The sequence below is a fragment of the Anas platyrhynchos genome, chromosome 14 (assembly GCF_047663525.1).
Source record: "Anas platyrhynchos isolate ZD024472 breed Pekin duck chromosome 14, IASCAAS_PekinDuck_T2T, whole genome shotgun sequence".
NCBI lineage: Eukaryota > Metazoa > Chordata > Aves > Anseriformes > Anatidae > Anas > Anas platyrhynchos.
Genome location: NC_092600.1, coordinates 7,602,816 through 7,625,133, shown reverse-complemented (window position 1 = coordinate 7,625,133; position 22,318 = coordinate 7,602,816). Strand labels below are relative to the sequence as shown.

The 22,318-nt window shown below is 40.4% G+C and overlaps 1 protein-coding gene across 22 annotated transcripts in view; it reads right to left on the bottom strand.

Moving 5' to 3' along the window:
* The window catches only part of SGCD (sarcoglycan delta), a 543,191-nt gene that overhangs the window by 64,904 nt on the left and 455,969 nt on the right, over positions 1-22,318 (bottom strand). For all 22 annotated transcript variants that reach the window (XM_072023537.1, XM_072023529.1, XM_072023522.1 and 19 more), the window contains 2 exons: positions 11,257-11,344; positions 8,760-8,879 (listed from right to left, as the gene is read on the bottom strand). In XM_072023537.1, coding sequence (XP_071879638.1) covers positions 8,760-8,879; positions 11,257-11,344 — 208 coding nt within the window. The remainder of the gene's footprint in view (positions 1-8,759; positions 8,880-11,256; positions 11,345-22,318) is intronic.

Below are 22,318 nucleotides of genomic sequence, written 5' to 3'. Positions count from 1 at the left end.
TGTTGCTCTAGACTTCCACTGTTATCAGCTGGAACAGAGAGAAGAGTCCAAATGCAAAGTCACGATAGATATTTTTAGACCAATGATTGGTGCTCTTGCTGTCAAGGGTAGGTGGCAATCAGCTGAACAGCACTTGGGGGTGAACAGAACACGAAGGGAGAAAAATCAGGTTTCCACTCAGGTGGAAATACACCTGGTTACCTGGTTAGCCATTCCCCACTTTCCTTCACTTTCTTTTTTTTTTTTTTTTTGTTCTTTGTAAAGGACGCTTTCCTTTCCCACTCCGTGTGGTCTTCAAGTAATAATTCCAGATCCAGAGTACACCTGAATATTACATATCACTGTTTTATAATGAAACCGGGATCTCAAAGCCCTGTGACAAACTTGGTGATTAAGTTGGCTTAAGTCTGTCTTCTCCTTAGCACACTACCTTAACATAGTACTGTGCAAATGAGGGCAGAAGAAAAAAAGATTTGTTCTGACTTTTTTTTCTAGCTAAAGTCAAGAGGCAATGTATAGCATGCTGATGATCTCCAGAAGCTACCTTCATTCCCACTATTATTGATCAGGATGCATCCAGCAATTTGTTCATGAAAATACTCATCTGATGAGGTTCTCTCCTCTGTAAGTCTCATTGGGGTAATATGTGGTAGTCTCAGGAAGGTGTCTGGGCAAACAGATGTCCAGGAAGTAAATCCAATACAATACAGGTAGAAATGATTTGTGCCCACTTCTTTTAATTCCTAGCTTTAAAAGCCTTATTCATCCCTAATTTATGTTTTTAAATGGATGAACATAGTAATTGCTGTTGCTCCCCTTGAATCCCATCAAATCTGAAATCAATGAGTGCTATTTCAGGGCCTAACAATAATAACATGGCTAGGTTAAGCCACTGCATTGAACAAAAGACATAAAGCTTCATTCATATTTCTTTCTAGTATAGGATGAAAATGGTTTATTCAAAGGTCTGTCTGATTACCTTCACTGTCAAAGTGTTGGGGAGTTGTTCTTTTAAGGACAATCCATATAATGAATCATGTACAGCATCAAAAGTGTTTTTAATAAAAATGCAATATTATTTATTTAGAATCTGTTAGCAAATATCTTTTTGTCTCATTCACATCTATATCTGAAGGATACAAACTTCATGTTTTTGTCTTGGCACTGTATGCACATGGGGAGTGAATCAACCCTTGTGCACTGGGCTGTGGTTGAGTCATGCCAGATGGGAACTCCTTGTGACTCCAGCACCACCAGCTCTGCTGGGTGGAGGAGAAGAAGTTATCCGACTCATAGTCCTAAGAAATAAATGGAGCCTGCTTTTAAGCTAGAAAACTTGCAAACAATAAGATGAGCTGAAAGCTCTAAGATGAGCATGCAGATCATTAGTGGTGCGTGTGGCTGTAGACATGTTGAACTTCAACAGCCTAGCTTCAGTGGCTGATTGTCTGAGAAATACAAAGGCAATAATATAAAAGAAATGAAGGGCTTGTACCCAAACTGAGAAAATACATATGAAGAAGAGTTGATACAACCTACACTGACCTCTAGATATTTCCATCTCCTGTAGTTTTGGGGTCCTTCAACACTTTCTGCAGTTCAACAATAGCAATGTCATCACTGAATTCCTTTGAAGCTGTTCTTGGCATTCTTGTGTAATGTTGCAAAGAAACTCAGGAGAGCACCTGAAGTGGGAATACCCAGTGGAAATTTATCAAGGAGAATATTCTTTCTGCTTCAAACAGATCAGGGTTGTGAAGGCTGGGGAAGACACTTAGGAAATAAAACATAAATCTGCCATACTTTTAAACTTGATTTCAGTGCTTGGTAAGTGTACAGTATGCTCCTTTCATAATCCTTGTGACATTTAATCAATATTAATCTGATGGTGGATGATTCTTCTTTTTCCTTAAACAGGATTAAGGTAACACAATCTGAACACACATTTCAGCTTGGACTAGAAGCCTATACACTTTACATAAATTCTAGCCTTTTTTCCTGGGATGTACTTTGAAGTAAAAGCAAACATGCAAAAAAAATCTTGGTGTATCTCCCTCCCGACACACATTGTTCTCCCCAACAAAAGACAAGTTTACAATCTGGATAAGTGGATTTTGTAGAAGAAGGGCAATGTTATTTGAATTCACCATTAAAAGGAGTGGACAACAGATATACCTACATATACCTATTGCCCTCAAGGCAGCAAAGGGGATCTGGTCATTTTAATTTCTTCCGCAATACAATGGGAGAAAGAGTTTTTTTTTTTTTTTTTATAAGAAAGAATCCACAAAGTCCACCCCAATCTCTGGGAGGAATAAACAACCCAGTTCAACCAAATCATTTTCTTTTTTTTTTTTTTTTTTTTTTTTTCTTTTTCTGTAAGGGTTTTGAATCCCTTCTCTGTCACTTCTGATTATAGATTAAATCACTTTCTCATGCCTGACTTTTAGTTTGATACAGCAACAGCACAATTCCTAACTGAGAGCAAAGAAGAATTTTCTTGCGGTTTTAATCACTGACAGAAAAATGTTATTTTTTCTTGCTGCTCCTTACTTTTGCTAAACAAGATTTTGTTTCAGTACCACAGCAATGCAATGAGTGCAAAGAGATTTGATGAAACTCCACTGCCATGTCTGAATGCTACAGACAGTTGTTTCCAGCCTTGGTGATGCCTGTGCTGAAATCTTTCACCTGCATTTGTCAGCATCTTTCCCTAGCTTCATTATTTTATTCTCTGTCCCTTTTCCGTAGGACCAATGACCACACGACAGCTTGGCAACTGCTTCAGGACTGCATTAGTATTACTGCTTAATTACCTACAGAGAGTGAATAGGGAGTGTTCATAACCGCTTCCTAAAGAAGTTCATACATCTTCAGCAAAAGGTCAAATGCCTGTCCAAACCTCGCAAGCAGCATGGCTAATACGGTCACGACACACTTGTTTCTCCTGCCAAGAGCACAGAAGGGAGCTCTGGAGCAACTGCTGTGTCCAGGTGCCTTTGAAGCAGCTCGAGCAAGCAGGAGCTCATTTGCAACTGGATGAACTGGGAAAGGCCTCTGACACAGGGCTGATGGTACCGTGTTTGCTTCCAGAAGCACAGCACGGTGCCACAGCCATGTTTCGGCTGCAGCAAGCCAGCTTTGAGTCAGTTGCAAGATGCAACTCCCTCTCAGCTGCTTTTGCATAGGAAAAAAATAGCAGTGGTAAAATATTTCAATCTGCAAAAAAAATGAATATTGTATCACTGTTTCTCCTGAAACAGCCACCTACAAGCCTGTAGAAAGGACATTTTTTTTAATTTTTTTTTTTATTTTTTCCACAACACAAAGATCCAAACTTGCCATTTACCCCCAGGCACAAAGTTGCAGCAGACACAATGGTGAAGCCAGAAAGTTCTGCTTCCTCTTTGGCTCAGGTCTGATTTCAACATTTGGCTACAAAAGTTCCTCAGTCTGCAATAAACAAATCGGCAAAATATCATTTTGCAACCATAATGGCTGCTGTAAGGGCAACTGTGCATGTCCTGACCCATAAGCAATCATTTCTGAAGAAGGGTGCGGGCAGCAAAAATGGGTGGTAGTTCCTGGAAGTTGTAAAATTTCTATCTTACACCACCTTCCAAAATGACTGATACCAGTCAAATAGCCTTGCAGATGGCTTTCATGAAATATAACTGCTCTTGTACTCATTAAAGTTACTCTGCTGTAAATATTGCAGCAAACACAAGCTAGAAAGAGCATGTCAAGAAGCTACTAAAATTGTAATATTAAGGAAACATGAACAGAGTTCTTTAATGAGGATGGTATTGCAACAGCAATTCTGCAGGATATCTCTTATTCCTCCCAGATCAAGCTGGTACAATTCTCCCTAAAAATGTCTGTGGATGTGAAGCTTTTAAGACAGCAGGGCCAGTTTGCACAGACACACGTGTTAACCACGTTCATAAGTGGTGTTCTCCTTCTGTCCAAATCAAGAATGTTAAGGACATTACATTTTTTTTTTTAACCCTTCCATGGGTATTAAAACCCAGCACTTGTGAGCAGAAGGTGCAGCACAGAACAAGTTATCCTCTCACCCCGAGCAACAGAAAACCCCAACCCAAAGCCTCCCATTTAAACAGATCTTCCTATACGACTGTCATGCAGTGAACCCTTCAATAATAAGCATGGGCTATGTGGCTTTAACTGGTAATGTTTCTCCACTGAAACCTCTACAGTCCTTAATATATACCTCTCATAAATAAAATGCTAGAAACGTGCCTCGCGATTAGTTACTCCAAATTTACTGATAAATTTGCAATAACATTTCAACAGTGGATTCCCCTTTTCAGGTGCATTCCCAGGCAGCTGAAGAGAAACTAGTATAAAAATATTCTCTAACTAATGTTTCTGAAAGTCTCCTTAGTGGCCAGCACTTACATGCTTCACATGGAGAAAGAGCAGGTTCAGAGCCTGGAAAAATGAAAGCCGGACTAATTGAGCTAGGGTTTGCCACAGAGAAAGGCCTTAGCCAAATTTCTGCTGTTATGTTACATTAGAAGAAAAGTTATGCTATGGTGGTATAAAAGTCTAAGTGAGAAGTACATTTTCCAAACATCCAGTGTGGGATCAATTTTTTGGAACAATCCTCACATTCTTCTATTACAGACTAGGAACCTTTTAGCTTTGTAATTGATCCTATCCTTATCACAAGGAAAAAGGCAATCTTAGGAAAGATTAAAAAGTGTGGTTGATATGCAACGGGACAGTGTCCAACCCATGCAATCCTACCTCTCATGCAAACCATCCTCCACCACTCAAAGGCAGGGAACACAAAAGCCTGTAAGAATACATCCTTTGTGTTTTCAGCTCAGCTCATTGTAATGCGTGTGGATTGCCTACAAATTTTAGTCTTTAAAAAATCAGTTTATAAATCCATCATAAATATTAAACACCAGAGTACCCTGGCAAGTTGCCCTGAACACAAACTTCAAAAAGTAATCTCCAAAAGAGATGTCATGGCCCTTGGGAGAACTGACACTGGCATGTCATCAGATGTTGTCTTATAAGGCTAAATTAAGCATCTGACCAGATTTTAATTTCTGTAAAAACTCATGCTAATTTAAATTGCTTTAGATTTAATTAAAAATGCTTTTGTATAGAGATAATAATGTAACTCTGTTAATTAGTATCAAGTGGCATCTAGAGGGCATATTTAAAAACTAATCTGGAGAATAAATAGAGCTAATTAACAGTCAGAATAATGCTTTATGATTGTCCTTTGTTTATAAATGCTATAATGTTCAATATGCTATTAAATGAAATTGGTAATTAATGTATATCAAAGTTATTTTTAATGCTCTTTTAACTAAAGAGTATTTCTTATGAACCATTTTTCACACGATCTGAACATGTTTCGGTTCTGACGGGAGGGAGGCGGAGGGACGGAGGGAAGGGGAACCGCCGTATGACGAACCACATGCGAATTCAATTAGGACCAGCTCATTCATCTCCCATAATGCAGACCGTATGTGTTTATGAGCCCGCAGGGAACATCCAGCGAGGCACTGCTTTGCATCTACTCTGTCTTTACCAAAGCAGACCACTGAGCATGGCAAAGGCGAGCCCAGGAAAGAAGGTTTGTGGGCTCAGCCCAGGCACTTTGTGCCACGCAGCACCCCTTGAGCAGCACCACAGTGCCATCCGGTTGGAAGAGTGGCAGCAGAGTCTGCCTTCAAAATCTAAACCTTGCAAAAAGAAACAAAGAGTTGCAGTTCAGAGGTGTGAGAACTGCTCTGAGATTTATGGTAGTATCTTTTCAAAGATCACAAGTTGCTCAAATGCTACAGGAGTGAGGACTGTAAAAGAAAGTAACGCTGAAAGTGAGGATGTGTTGCCATCCTATCCCTGGACAAGAGTGGAGGAGACAGCTGGGCAATTGCAGGCACTGACAAATGAGCTTGGAATAAAAAGGGCAAGCCAGATTTCGCAAAAGACTCAGTTTCTACATGACTTTTTATGGGCAAACACGAGCTCCTTCTGAGTCATCTGGACAGCTGCTGAGCTCCCGCTTGGCTTTGAGTGGGGCAGAGGGAAATTGTGCTTGTGTCTGGAAAAGCTTATGTAGATAATATCAGAGCTGACCATGGCCAAAGGGCTCAGAGAACTGCACTTGTGTTCAAACAGAAGTTCCTGTTGTCCTCCAGTCTCATCTATGATGACAGGTTTGATGGGATTCACTAAATCAAACACAATAATCGAAGTACTCCCAACTGTATCATGCAAGCAAAGCAGAGAAGATCAGCTCTGTCGTTCTGTGTCCTTTAGTGGTTAAAATTCAGAAATAACCCCTCCAAAAGGAATTAAAATAAAAAGCACTTTTATTTGATAATCTGCACCATCCATACAATGCAATTTTTGAATCCCCATCAAATGTAACATACATCCTACTTGTATCTGTTTGTTATCAATAATTCTGTATATTCCTCCTTTTTTAATGCCTTGCTAATGTTGAAAACTCCTTTAGCTACCCAAAACAGAGTCTATTTCCGAAAAAAAAAAACAGCAACTCTTGTCTCACGTCAAAGCTTCAGCATTACTTTGTAGAACAAACTTTCAGAATCAACTTTGAAGAGCATACAAAGAAAAAAGTAATTATCGTTAACAAGATTAAAAGCTAGCCACAGGTCCAATAACTGCTGCTCTAACCTCTGTGAGATGACTTTCATGCCAGATTGCAGACACACACTTCCTTCTGTAACAAGTACGTGTTCAGCAATAACAAGAACAAGTTGAGATTATTTACATAGTGTAGATAGGTGTCAGCAGACACATACCGGCAGCACCTGAGATCCCAAACACCAGAAAAATGATCAAAGGAATTTGTCTGTGTACTACAAGTTGGACTAGCCTCAAGTGCAGACAAAAACACTGGAAGAAATATGAACATATGGTGTAATACTTCCCAGCATGGCAAACAGCCATGGCAACCACTTTTGGAGTTATAATTAGATTGGGGAAGCAAAGCTGGAGAAAAACAAAGCCAAGCATGAACTCTGAAAGCATTTCAGTTCAAGGTCATTGAAATATTCACCACGTAACATAATCTGTGATACCATTCTACCTTTTCTTTTCTGATAGCTCTGCAAAAGCTAAACAAACCCTAAGAAACACACAGTTGCAAAATAAAAATAAAGTGCACTACAGTGGCTAGCAATATTTTTGATGCTGTTTATTCTGGAGACTAAGACAAGGCAGAAATTCAAAATAACTATTAAAAATAATTGCAGGTTTCTCCAAAGCAGAAATCAAATAAGAAGCAATATTTTTGCAAGTACCCAATCTGAAAAGGAGCACTTGTAATTTGTAAGTAAAAGTTTGGTTTTGTTTTTCAAAGAATCAATTATATAAATCTCTCTCATTTTAAGTTTTCCAGGAAAACACTTAAAACAGTTGCTTTCTGAATTCATCTACCCTGCACAAAGACTATGATTACAGAGTTCTGAAGGGTGCAGCGTGAAGGGAGATTAGTAGAACATGGACTGTGACAAACACTCCCCAGCTCTGAAATACTGCACATATTTTGAATGGTCCTTTTCAAAGTTTTCTACTAAAAAAAAGACACTTGTAACTTTTTGAAGTTCAACATTTATCCAATAAAACTCATCTAATTTTGGTATACCCGATGAATGAACTGGTCCAGTACGTGCCAACAGTGACTTACAAGTCAAAAGAGCCACACTTGGCCTTTCTACAAACAGGAAACCATCTAGAGCAGCACATAGGGTAACAAAAAATGTTAAGGGTTGGATATGAAGTCTCATTTATGATACTTAGACACAAGCTTGGCTTGAACTGGAGAGCAAAAGAATTCAAGTTCCTCTGAGGTAATTTCAGAACTCTCAAATGCATTTTAAAATTCTACAATTACCAGAACTTTATTTTCTCTAAAAAACAAACAAACAAACAAACAAAACATTAAACAATCCCAACCTCAAACCCAAAGTATATCCCCAGTTTCTATGATGAACTACCAATATGTGTTGCAGGCAGGACAGCTGGGGGGGCAGACCCAGCATAGGAAAGGAAGCGTTCAAGCTGCCCTGTCTGTCTTGAAAGGAAATTGGGGATGGGGAGGCCACATCACAGGTAATATGTGTTTCTCATCCCATGCATGGACATTTAACCATACTCATAAGCATAGCTGGAGATGGCTCAGTGATGCTCAACATGGTCTCACATCTGGCTTAGGAAAGATTAATCAGTATAAATGCCAGCAAACTATTTGGAGAATGCATATGGGATCCTAGTTCATACCTACATTTTCACTGCAGGTCTCCCCCTTAGTGTTTGCTTTAGAATGAAGAAGGAACTGGTGAAAATTGGTGAAATTAAAAATACAAAGCCTGAGGTTTCCCTAAGTGCAGAGAGCAACTGTAGCAATGGAAGCATCCTTACAGTGATCCCACACTGTCCCTCAACCCAAACTCAAGAGATAAAGTTGTTTAGTTTCCAAAGCCATTTTTAAAGCTGCTCCAGATAAACCACTTACAGGGGAGTTTTTTTCTGCAGAGGAAATAACATGTTGTGCAAGTTAAGAAACTCCTCAGACAGAAACTCCTGACCATTATCTCCCGGGGGAAGATTCAAAGTGTTAAAGACAGTGAAAGGCTTTGTATCCAAATGAAGCTTTCCACAAGCATGAAGGAAAGTCAGGCAAAACTATTCTAAAATTTGAAGAGGTACATATTAAAACAGCGATTTAGGAAGTAATCTTTTACCTAAAACTCTCAATCTCTCTGCTCCGACTACTACTTCATTGTCATCTGCAGAAAACAGCAATTTTCCAGAGAGGGTTTTCACCTCAAATTTTTGGCTGTGTGCTTCCACTGCTTGGGGACCTAGAGAGAAGAAGAGATTTAGCATAAGCTTTTAGTGAAAAAGTGTAAGAAAATCACACAGTAGCTTCATACATTTAATAACCCCATTTTCTGAGATTACCCTAACAGCTCTGCATGCACAACTTGCATCTGACACATCAAGCAGGGACGTCTGTGCTTTTCAGAGGGTGACCTCTCCATAGAAAAGGGCACTGTTTTCTACCCAAATAACAACCCCTCAACTATTTCAACTTTTTTTTTTTTTTTTCTTCATGCTTATGCATGTCTTAAATTCACCATTAAGTTTGGCATAGCTGGGAAATTTTAACAGAAAGACAGATCCACATGTGAAATAGCAATGAATGTAACCACACTTTGAAGGCATTGGTACAGCTGTAAGAGGCATCAGGACTTCTGCTTCCTGACTATGTTTTCCTGGTGCTGAAGTGCAAATGATTCTTGGCCTGTTAAGTGTGCCTGTATTAAAATGATACTGGTGTCACGCACCATCCAATTAAAAAAAAATAAAAAATAAAAAAAAATAAAACCACCACAACAGCAACAACAACAAACACCACAGGAACAAGTGTTTTGCTTTAAAGCTGCAGTTTAAGAGCTTGATCCCACCTCCACAGGGAGGTAACTCCTGGGAAGTGCTGAGGATTTCCATCTTGGCCCTGCAGAAGGATGAGCCATGAAGGGAAGGGAACTGTACGCAGGCCCAGATGAACAGCAGGGTCTCTCACATTTCAGAAAGTTTTTAGATGAATACATCTTAGCTCTTATTTTAATTCCACTGCTTCTCCTGCAGGCTGCTGTGCAGTGCAGTGCTGAAAAGCCTCTGGCAAAGCATTTTGTTGTGGAGCCTGATAAACATCAACTGCCCAAACGAGCAATTCTGTGCAGGTCTGTGGCCAAAAGGCTACAAAGAGCAGGCCCTTCTGTTACCTGACCTAGGCTAAGCTTCTTACAAATTGCCGTCTAACGGCCCTGTGCAACCCAGTCCACAGCCTCCCTGGATCATGCACTGCACAGAGCTGTGACTGGACTTTGCTGTACTTTGCCATCTTCCTGACTAGTCTCATTTCTCAAAAGCGAGTCTTTTCTTATAAGCAGTTTCTAACTCCATCTATACACAGTGTTTGCCTGCACAGGTCATCCGTATTAGCATCAGGGCACACACAGGGTCACGTGTGTGGTTTGGGCTGCAGAAAGGTGAGATCCCTGTACATCTAATTCTGCAGCAAAACTTATATTAAAAAAACAACTGCAGCCATTGTGAGAAAATTAAGTACTTCCAAGCTTTACGTTTGATTTGTGCCTCACTCATTAACTGCCTCCATACTCATCAGTGCAGCACACACAACGCGGGATGACACCTTCAGTCCACTCATGAACCAAAACTGTTCCAAATGCAGAAATGAGCTCAGTGACCACAACATCACGCCAGGAGACGTCACTGACTACATCCTCCTGAGCTCTCATGAAATTAAGGCACTTAAGGGAACCAAATACCCTCTTGAAAATATATGCAGAACCGACAAACTAAAGAAGTTCTTCAATGTGAGAATCTGAGAGCTTGGGGTTGAATTTATTTCCTTCCTCCAGGCAATTTTCATGCATGCCACTTAAATCATTGCTTACTGAAGCTGCATATTTAATTATTTAATACTGTGACTAGAGGCCAAAATGTTATTTAAGCAAACCAAACAACTTGGTCTCACATAGAAACAACATGTTTATGGATTACTGTTTCTGCCACAGAGCAATACTTCTCCCAGTCCCTATATTAATCTCAATAAATAAATATCTATCCTATATCATATATATATTATATATATTAGTATTTTAGCATCTTTCAACCCAAATTATATATGCATCCATTCAAAGGCTGCTGTGTGCTGGGGATTTATGAAACACCCATACACCCATCAAACACACTAATGCTTGGAAATATCAGTTTTCATCTGAAGAAGAGCATAAAAAGCTCTAAATTGCTGAGTGTCCGAACCCAGCCCCAGTCAACCAGCAGAGTTCCCAAGATCTTAGGCAAGTTAAAAGACTCTCAGGAAAATCCTGCCTGTTATGACAGAAATGTCAGCCTGCATATGTTCTTCTTGACCCTGAAGTCGTACAACTAACCTTTCTGCCTCTGGATTGGCTTTCAAATGAAAACGATGGTCTGCTTCGTTATCAGAAAGCACCAGCCAGCTGCCTCTCCAGCACAGCTTTCATGTCTCTAGCTTTGTTTCTACAAAGTAGAGCAAAGTTTTCATTTGTACTTCACAAGACACCTGGGCTCCCCTCCGGCGAGCTGTCGGAAGCCAGCGCAGCATCCCACAACACACCCTCTTTCATCTCGTCTTAACAACTCCACGCAGCCTTTCCCCCTCCTTACCTGTTACAAGGCGAGTAAGGACTTTAGTCTTCTCGTTGAGGATGTTCACCGTCACATTTCTGGCAGACTGGAAGTACAGTGGGTTGCCCTGGAACGAGACCATGAGAGCATGCACGTGAGATGGGGGCAGGCAGCCCGAAACCAGCCTGCTCCAGGCACCTGGCTGCTGCTGGGCTGCCATCAATGACTGCAGAACTGGGGACGAGTTTGAAGTGCCAGGCTACCATGCTTGTACTCTTGTGTGTTGATTTGTGTGTGTCCCATCACTGCACAGTACTGATGTAACCCAGAATAGAATAAGCTTATCTGGAAGGGGCAGCAGATGAAGCCCAAAACCAGGCAAATTTCCTTTCCTGCAACCTTCCACTCCTCCTCCAAGCATGCTGGTGCAAGGGGAGTTTTCTGAGACCTCTTATATTTATGTCAGCTCCTGATGCTGCATTAATTTTTATTGTCCGGTTGAAACCATACTCCACACCTCTTTTTGGCTCAGAAAACATCTTAGAGACTAGCCTTGTTTTAGGGATGGTTAGCTTTATTGCTGGTGTAAACCAACCAACCTGTTATTTAGAACATGCAGATGATATGGGACCTGACCTAAGCGTCCTGAAGTTCAGGGTATTTGGGGAGGCTGATTACAGCAGTGCATTTCACAGTCAAATCTGCAATACTGCATACAGCTTGAGACGACTACAATGGGTGATTGTGTATAAGTACTTCACGGACACGTGAGTGAGCTGTGCCCAGGGAGCTGTGAATGAGAAAACCTTATTACGTATTGAAACTACCTTTGGTCCCAAAGCACTTATGAACCATCCAGTACTTACAACCACCACCATCCAGACTGGGAAGCCAGCACGTACTGCTTCATACCAGACCCATCTCATCAGGTCTGGAGATACACAAGACATGAAGCCTTCCCCACACCACACAGATTTCTTCCCATTTTTCATTTTTATGCTTTAAATATACCTCTGAAAAAGAAGCTAGAGCAGCTGTTAACACACAGGAGCCACACAGCTACCTGGCACCATCCGTCTCAGGTATTTCTCCCGCTGAGTGAAGCCAAAGAAAACCCACAGCGAAAACCATCTGGCTCCTTCTGTGTGGAAACGTGTCCAAGACACCTGGGAATTTGTGTTTTCTACAGGCAGCCCCAGTCCACACAGGTGGTTTTCTTAGGGGCCATTAGCCACCTAAGGCACAAACACAGGATGACCCCAACTTAAACCAGCCAAAAGTCTAACACGTGAGGTGGAAATTCACTGCTAGTATGTCTTCATAATGTCTAAAGCAAACAGCTGAATAAATTCTTTAATCAACTGAGCCGGAGGATTGGTAGAGAGGATACAACAGTAAGAAAAACAGCAAGGAGGTGAAAATTTGATGTTCATGCACTTCTTACATCAAAGTCTATTCCCACTGCTTCGAAGTCTTTCCATTAGGAATGAACATTCAGGTGTGTATAGGTCAGGCATATTCTCTTGGCCTCCTGATTTTATAAGGAATATAATAAATATTTGTATAAATGCGATCTTTCTGGGTCATGGCAGAAGGACTATGTTGCCTGCATATAAAGCATAACAGGAGCACAGAAATGCACTCACTGGGGTCCTGTGATGGACCAGAGCTTCAAGAGGCACTTGTAGTGATGGGTGAAGAGTTCCCAGCAGCAGTGCTTGAAGAAAAAAAAAAAAACACAACACATAAAAATACCACCCAAAACAACCCCACGTGTGAACAAATATTCACAATAATTACATTTGTGGCTTTAAGTATTTGTGCTGCATGTACCTAGGAGATCAACCTTTCAGAAAAAAAGGAAGGAAGAAATGGGTTTTATTTGTTCAGTTATAGCTAGACCATTATGGCTTCATTCGGACTATTTGCAACTAAACTATAATGCAAAACTAAAAATAATAAAAAGAGAGAATTCTACATAACAACTTCCAGACCTCGGTCAAGTTTCAAAAACTCTTGGTGTCTCTGTCTCCTCATACACTAAATAAGGACAAATCATCCTTCTAACCTCTGTGATATGTTTTACAGTATCTGAAACTGAAATATTATTAATAAGTTCCAAGAGCAATAGAAATGACTGGTAATGATTTTGCTTTTTTTATTTTTTTATTTTTATTTATTAATTTTTGTGTTCTTTTCCCAAGCACCTAGGAGTTAACATTGATTACCATTTTATGGTTAATAGCATAGATAAAGGATTACTTTCACCTGAAGACCCTTCTCCTCTGGCATTAATTCACTGCAGCCCTGACCAGAGACCTAATTTGAACACCCTTAGGGATAGCAGTTTACTGCTACATTTTCATTTCACATGTACAGATGAAGGATATTTTTAAAGGCAGATAGCTACAACCCACATGAACTATAGCTGCAGATGAGATTATAACCACTATAAAAACACGCGATATGTAGCACAGAAAGGTCACATTTTTGATTTGCACTACTTGACTTTTGTTTATGGAGTTATGTAAACACAGAGTGTTTTGAAAAGGCCAGGAAACCTTCTAGTTCAAATTAAGGTAGGAAAAATCACTCAAGCCCCATGACTGGCTGGCTTTGAAGCTCTGTTACTGTTCTTCATAACAGGAGGTTCACTACAGAAGTAGCGCACGATAAGCCAAGTAACCGATATAAAAAGAGTTTCAGAAAAAGTTGCTCCAAAGAAGTCTTACAAGACAAGCTAAGAGCTGGCATCCACCTACGGAAGACTTAAAATACATAATCAGAACTTGAAACGCTTATCCTAGCACAGTCATCTCATTCACTGATTCAGAGCTCAGATTCATGCAGCCTTCAAAAAACTAGATTTCTCTAATGGAAGAGTTATGTTTTTATTGGTCTGCAGGGAAGGAACATTTCAAGCACTTAATGCAATGCCCGCTCTCATTTCCATAATTCTTCTTCCATTAAGTAATGAAAAAGCTAAAAAAAATTACTCCCTTCTGCTGAAAATTCTGCAGACTTTGTGTCCATCATCTTCTGTTTACAAAGGTAACAACACTGACATATTTTACACACTGAACATTTAAAAAACAGTCCCCTGTTGCAAGCTTAGTGATGATGCCAATTTCCTTCAATCACATAGGAAAAAAACACGTTAAAATATTCTTAAAGAGGTTAGAAATTATAACTGAAAAGTGGAAACCTTTCAATTCTCCTAGCATTTCACATTATCATGACACAAAATTAAGTATGCTGATGTGCTTGAGCAAATGGAAATCTAGATATCAACATGGCATCATCACCACAATAAAAATAATTACCTGCAGTGAAGTAATATCATCACAAACTTTATAGACCTAAAGTTAGAATATTAGCATGTAATAAAAAAACAAGAATGATTGTACTTATAAGACTGCAAGTATGAGACATACCATGTTTCTGAAGTACAATATGTAACAAACCAGTTTAGAATCTTTCCAGATAAATAATATCAAAGAAATTATACATATTTTATTCTGGGACATGATGCAAAGAAAACTGAAGTGAACTGAAAACTGGATTTAGCATTCTTTTCGGTTCTGAAAGTAGAGAAAATAATCTTTTTCTGTTTGTCTACCAGTTTCTCTAAAAGAGGTTCTACCCCATTCTTCAGGAAAGCACATTTTAGATAAACTAAATCTGATATCTCTGATCACACAATAATCCAACATATTCCACTGCTTGCATGCTATCTGATGTGCTGAGAAATCTCTTTCTCTGTCATTTGTTCTTCTTCCCCTCAATCACAAATAGTACAGCAAGGTTTCCCTGCACCTTTCTTTAGCACAGACATGGGCTGCTCTCAGCCAGGTGCTGGCACTGACATGCTCTTTATGCCCAGAGTTGGTTGTTGAAACTTTAATCCCTTTACCATGGCCTTCCGTTAACTTCAGTGCTGCAGCAAGTTAGCAGAGTTGTAGTTCATGTCCATTTTAGCCACCCCATAGCACTGCACCGAGCTGCCTCCAATCCACCCTCCTGTGTGACACTGCAAATGAAATCAGCAGTCACTCCTTTCTGATGCCATTTGACATTACTGTTTCTTTCCAGTGATCGCTTTGTTCATTTGGCTGAAGAAATTGAACTAGAGACATGGACGGGAATAGGGCTTTTTTTTTTTTTCCCTTCTGCATGTTTTCCCATTTGCTTCTGGCTTATCTCAAGCATTTTCCTTGCAGAATACTGACAGAGGATTCCACCTGCAGTTCCATTTCTGGGGAAAAGGTGAGGCTGGGGTCTTTTAGGGACTCTCTAGGTTGGTTATCCATCTCCACCCCACGGCAAATCTATTATTCACCTCTGCAGAAAATCCTACATAGTAAACACATCATTCTGCCCATTACTCCTGCCCTTCATTAGCCGACCCAACAATAATGCAAACGTTTGCAGGCAGAAGTCACCCCAGCTATTCAATACATTAAGATGTTGGATATACATTGCAGAACAAAGGATCTGTAAAGTGCAAATTTACATCAAAATAGTGTAGCTTGTTTTCCCACTAAGCAGTGAGGTATTCAGTAAAACACAGAAGACTGCAAAAGGTATTGACTGCTTGTTTGCTAGGCTAAACACACGGCAAAACAAGCCCTAACAGCTCACTAGGTGTTTTTTTTGTCTCACTGTGGAAGAGATGCTAAAAACTCATAGATCAAAGACCAAACCAGAAAAAGTACTTTGACTGACAACCCAAATTTGCAGCTGAAGCAATCTCAGCCAGTGCTGTCTTTAAGAAAAGTCAATACTTTAATAGATGCCTTTAGATTGTTTTAAGGAACTATTAAAAGCAGGTGCAAATCTTTCTAAATTTTCACAGGCAATTTTAAAATAATGCATCACAGTCCATGCCTGTGTATTTTGGACAGTTAAAAGCAATAGCTTTGATTTGATCTTATGGATTCAAAGAGTCTTCAAGGTAAGTGCACATGAAGCTTGTGGAAATAATGAAAATGGTGGATTTCCTTCAGGCTTGAAAATAGTAATGGGAAAAATTAAAACATTAAAGTTTAATCCAGCCTGGCAAAGAACAGTCTGGAGAAGCCACTCAGAGCACCATTTTCCTGCTCATCTACACGTCTCACTGACATACAAAAGAAAACCTAGTGCTCTGTACACAGCTGGACTGTTAGAGGGCAAAAGCTAGTTTTCTGGAGAGCAACCAGACAGCCCACTACTAGAGCAAAAGCACTTCTTCACCTGGCCGACAGCCATGGACAGCTCATTCACTTCCCTGCACCCTTGAGTGCTGCTTTAAAGAGCTGCTGATGGAGAGGAAGCATTTGTGGGGGGTTATATCAAATACATTCCCTTCACGAAGCCCAAGCAGTCCTACTGTTACACCTACGTGCAATAACTGCACGAACAGCGATGGTACCTGCCCTTTGCATTGTGTTTCCAATGGTGGGGACAACTCACAGACACACACAGGTGGAGGAGATTGAGTCCTGAGGAGAAAAATCCCCTGTTGCTGATGGTGCAGGTAAGGAGAAGCTGCCACGCAGCTGTGTCTTGCAGGCAGGCAGTGAAACTACTTGCAAACAACCCCCTGTGCACAGAGCCCAGGACCAGCAGCAATTTAAACTCTTTCCAGACAGCACAGCTCTAATCGACCAGATCAGTGTCGTGCAGTGGTGCCACAGACAGCTGCTTTTCCCCCCAAGAGGCTTGTTATTTTAAGATACTCTATAAATATTTGTATAATGCTTAAACTCTTCCCTTAAAAGATCATTGGGAAATCCTGACAGCAGTTTCTTGTGAAGACTGGGAAGAGGAAGTGGACTGGGTATAACCCATAGCTTGCATGGGCTGAGCACACAAAAATGTACGTATATGTTTTTTATGCAAACTTACAGTGCTTCACCCAGAATTCACCTTCAATCAGATATGGGCACATTTGCCTGTGAATAACAACAATCCTACCTCACTGTCTGCTGCGGCTCTACTGCTTTGTTATTGGTTTGGGGACAGAAAGCAACATGCTGCTAGAAATCTCCTGTTCTCGGTTCATTCCAAATCTCATTTCCCGGATATTTGGGGTATGAGGTAACTTTTCACGGTTTTGTCTGTTTTGGAGTAGCAAGTAGTCACTGCCTGTAAACGGAGACAAAAAGCAATCATTTCAGGGTGCAAGACAACCTTCGCCAAGAATGGGAAACTTTTCTAATGAAAACTCACAAAAATATCGCCTCTGCCAATTTCCTAACGCGCCCAGACCCAGCAGCACAGGCTGTCCGTGGCACAGCCCTGCGTGCAAGGTCGTCTTTGCAGTTGTCAGGTGCATCCTGAGACCTACCAGCAAAGGTGACTTTGTAACCCTCACTCTGTCCCTTCTGGTCAGTTGACACAGACAAGCTTCAATTAGCATCACTGATCCGGTGTTGTGAGTTCTGATATGACTTGCTCATCCTTCAAAGGGAAGCACCAATAAAGCTCTCACTACACAACTCTAAATGCAGAGTTTCCTACCCACAGAAAAGTCCAGAGCATGCTGCGAGCACAGACTCAAACAAAACAGTCCTGGACCTGATCCCTAGCATACACTGGAGAGTGTTTGGTGATTGAGAAGCTCAGGGCTGTCCTCATAAAACAGAGAGTAGTGAGGAAATAATCAGGTTGAAAAAAAAACCCTCAGAATTCGGAACAGATGCTGCAGATCAAGCAACTGGCACCACTGTGAATCACAGCAAACCTCACCAGAACACTGTACAGACATCGCACAGCTCCTGAAAAACGAACAGACAGAACGCTGGGCAGCATCTATCTTTGGCTGTGAAGAAGACAAATTTGGGAGTATCCAGCTTGGAACCCCTAAGATCCTGCTTGGAAGCAGCCTAGCTTTCATCTGCATCAAGAGAAACCATGGACTTCAGGCCAAACTTGCAAGCCAGCCATCACTGTTTCCATTTAAGTTGCCATACAAAAGAAAAACCAATAGATCTTCCTTCTGTTTCTGATATAGCTCCCTACAACAAGAACAGGATTTTGCCCAGAAGCCTTCTGGCACAAAAATTTAAGTCAGTAGCTAAATCCCTAGGTGTTAGATTGAAAACATCTTTTAATATTATTTGAACATGCTTTTTGTTGTTTAATCACCGAGTCTCTTCTGATCTTAACTTTGTCCTTCAAATGGTTGGATATAATGTTCATGTAACTAAATCCCTTTTTCAGTAAAACTTCTGATTTGACAGTGTAAACTTGTCACAGCAGAATGAAAACAAACTGTGAATGGAATTGATAACAAACAGATTAAAATGAAAGCTACAAAATGCCCCAGTACATGCTATATTTATGTCTAAAGATGATTACTTTCAGGAAGGAAGCAATAGGTCGAGTGCAGAGGTAACAAAATGCAGTCCATAGCCGTTTCTTCCTAGAAACAAACTCTTTTCACAATTGTAATGCACCCAAGTCGTGTAACCTGGATCAGTGACAGAGCTGATAGAGCCCTGACCTGCAACCGGCACTCAAAGACATAAATCTAGAAAGTCGTGAGGTGACTCAATGCGTTGGATTCTAACCTCTGACATTTTATTAAGTACTCAAATACTTAAAAACAAAACACTCAAGTCCCTTCTATGCAAACAATGTGCAGTCATGTTTGCAGAAAGATATCTGTTATTGTACCGTGCAGCTCTGAAAAGTTATGTAAAAATACTACTCTCATCCAACATATTTTCACAGCATATATAATACACAATGGATAATACACACGTTGGAGTTTTATGTCCAACACTACAAGTCCCCCTCCCCCCCTTTTTATGGCATTTCTTGGAATTCATTTTAATAACAATAGAAACATAAGATAAATTTCCCACTGATATATTAAAGCAATTACATCTCTGACTCTCCTTTTAAAGTGCAAAGAAAGCAGGTCTGTGATGGGAGATCTAAATGGCTGGATTCTGGTTTTGGATGGCTACCCAAGGGGTTTTGTATCCTTCAAAGTGATTCATTTTTGGCAATCTAGGGATTTCTCTCTTTAAAAGAATTCCTGTAATAATCTCACAAACACAGCACTTAGAGAGCGCGGCTGCTTCTTCAAGATGCCTAATCAGCTGCTTTGCAGCTGAGATTCTTCTGAAAATTAAATTACACCATGTCTGCTGACATTAAAAACAACACTGAAAAAAAATCTCTGAAACATTACATATGCCTTGACTTCTTTGCCATTATTTTCTTTCCTTTTTTTTTTTTTTTTTTTTTTCCCATTGGCTTATAATACAAAGAAAAACACAGAAGACATGATGAAACCAATAGACATACACATGAAAATTAAATGCAACTGTGCATGTTAGAATTCTATTCAGTGTCCGTGGGGTATAAAATCTGGATTTGTAACATCTGAAGGCTGCTGCACATCCACAAAACTTTTGGCATTGGCAAGGACTCAGCTGAGCATTGCTGGCTCCCTGGGCTGGAACCTGAAAGAATCAGAGGCACTACACATGCTCAGCACCAGAAGTCCTCTGGCAAGACACTCTCAGCCAACATCTGAAGAAAGAAGACAAGAGAACAGCACAGCTTGTAAAACGACCAAATAAGTTTGAAAATGCTTCAAGACCTTTGCTGCACTCTGAGATCACCCAAAGGCATTATACTGGAGTTGATCAGACGTGTTCAGATGATTAACTTGGTGTTACTGGGGAATGGCTCTCCCTTGCACAAACCAAGCAGGAAACGAGAAATTGCAGTGCTCTTAAACAGGAGAGCAGCAGTCCTGGGTTCTCAGCATGCTGATCACCACTTCCCACTAGAAATCAGCCAAGCATTCATTATTTTCATTTATTTGAATTCTTCCACTGAAACGCCTAACTGCAGTGGCTGCTCACATGCAGGCTGAGAGGCAGCTCACACTGATCTGATCCTTGTACACAGGAGGTGTCGCAGCAGCAGGACTATGGATTTGTGCTAAGTTACAACCTATTTGCTGCCTTGGGCTGCCCTAGTTATGGTCAGACTCCAGTGGCAACAGATCTCTTTCTGAAGTGAACACGCTGTAGGTATGCACAGGACCATAGAAGAGAGAGAGTGAGAAATGAAGAGAACTCTGCTGAGGTTTAAAATATTCTAAATCATCCGGCTATATAGCTACTACAGTGCTCGTAACTTTTACTCCAGACAAGTGTGCAGATCTCTGTTCATGTGTTTTCATTTTTATGGCCTTTCTGGTATGCCTACTGCCTGCCTTAAACATCTTTTAAAACTACTGGTAAATCACACCTCACTATCTATAAAAGGCATTTGAAGACAATATTAAAATTATACGGAACCAGTAATTTCTGACTTACTTTCTCTTACTACCAGCATTACCTGGACCATAGTACAACCAGAAATAATCAGGATCTCTGTCAGTCAGTGAGTTGAATACGTAGACTTTTAAGAGTACATATTCTTACTAGTAAGAAAGGAACAGTAATATTTTCTAGAAGTCTGATTCACCTGAGATACTGGGGTTCTGCAATGCTCACACCACCTTTTAGGCACTTTGTTACTACACTGTATAGTTCCAAGTTATATACCTAGATATTTTTCTCCAGGAAGGCTAATAACATGGCTATCCCTGACCATGGCTTTGAAATCCTAACTTTCCTTCACAGCAGGTCATGGATCACTTACTTCTGGTATGACATTATAGATGGCCACGCCAACTTATGTATGCACATACAGCAGGAAACACAGGCAAGATCCTAGCTGAGGCCCCTGGTGTTACTGAAATTTAGCTGCTGCTAATAAGAAGAACGGAAAACATTTCCATCTGTCTGGATTGAGAAAAAGAATCCATGTCTGCGTCCATATGCTGATATGTAGACAATACTTATGGACACATAGACATATGCGAGGTAGCCAGCAACACAAATCAAATCAATCACAGATCACAGCATGCTATTTGCCTAATTATGAGTAACACCTCACATTTTTTATCTACGCAAAAAGCACTTTGTGAACGAGCAGATGGCATTGCTATGGGATGGCACCATCCTCGACAGTTGCAGATGCAGAGCATTTACACAGCATGCTGAAAAAATGACACAACACAAGCTGCTTCCTGGGAAAAAGATTCAAATTGAACAAGTGTCACCAAACAAAATACACGCATTTATTGATGTTCTGAACTTATCTGATCCAGCCTTTCTCCTCAAATCAAATACATGCGTGCAGGCCAGAGAGTGATGCTATCTAGACATCATTAAAGTCTCTTAGATAGAAGTGTCACGTGTGCTGCCTTGCACAGAAAAGCAGAGATGCAGACCAACTTGAGTCTAGTTCCAACCTGCAAACAATTTAAATCCACACAAGCAGAATCAATAGGAAGAAGCCCTGCAGAGAAAGCAATTACACTGCAAAAGCAACTATATTACAGCACAGTTACGGCTGGAAGGCAGGACGCAGAAGGCCATCCTCACTTCTGTGATTACCCACCGGAGTTCTCTCCAATGCATCTGGCCTGTGAAGTGACAAGGTTCAGCCCGGACATGTTCCTGCAATCCAAGCATTTCTGTTTCTAGGCATCTGTTACAATTATAAGGCTCTTCATTATGAGACCTGTCCTTCAGGTTTGCCATGAGCCACAGGCAAACATTTGTCTGTGCATAAGGAAACGTGTTTGAAGGGCTCAGCGTGCTTTCCTTTTCAATAGCTTCATGGGAGCAATAATCTCGATTCCAGGAACTACAATTACTTATTCATTGGAGACTTGCCACTTTACAAGACACAAAGAAAGATCATCTGACCATTCTTGGTGATAGAAAATGTTTTATATTCAGGTTTTCTATTCAAATTCTTGCTTTTATATTCAAATTCTTATTTGTGGTTTGTCATTTTTTTCTCCTTATTTTTCCACTGAAGCTGCTGCAAGCACACACACTGGCGTGACAGGTTTGAAGCAGCTATAAAATGATTGATGAAAAACATATTTTGGCCTTGTTGTGGGAATATTTATTGTAGAAATATGCTGAGTTAACTCTGTAGGGGCATATTTGGGAAAATGGGACATAAAGAAAGGCTGGACCCATATCCGTGCCTCTGATACAAAAGTAATTTCATCTGTTTTAATTATGACACA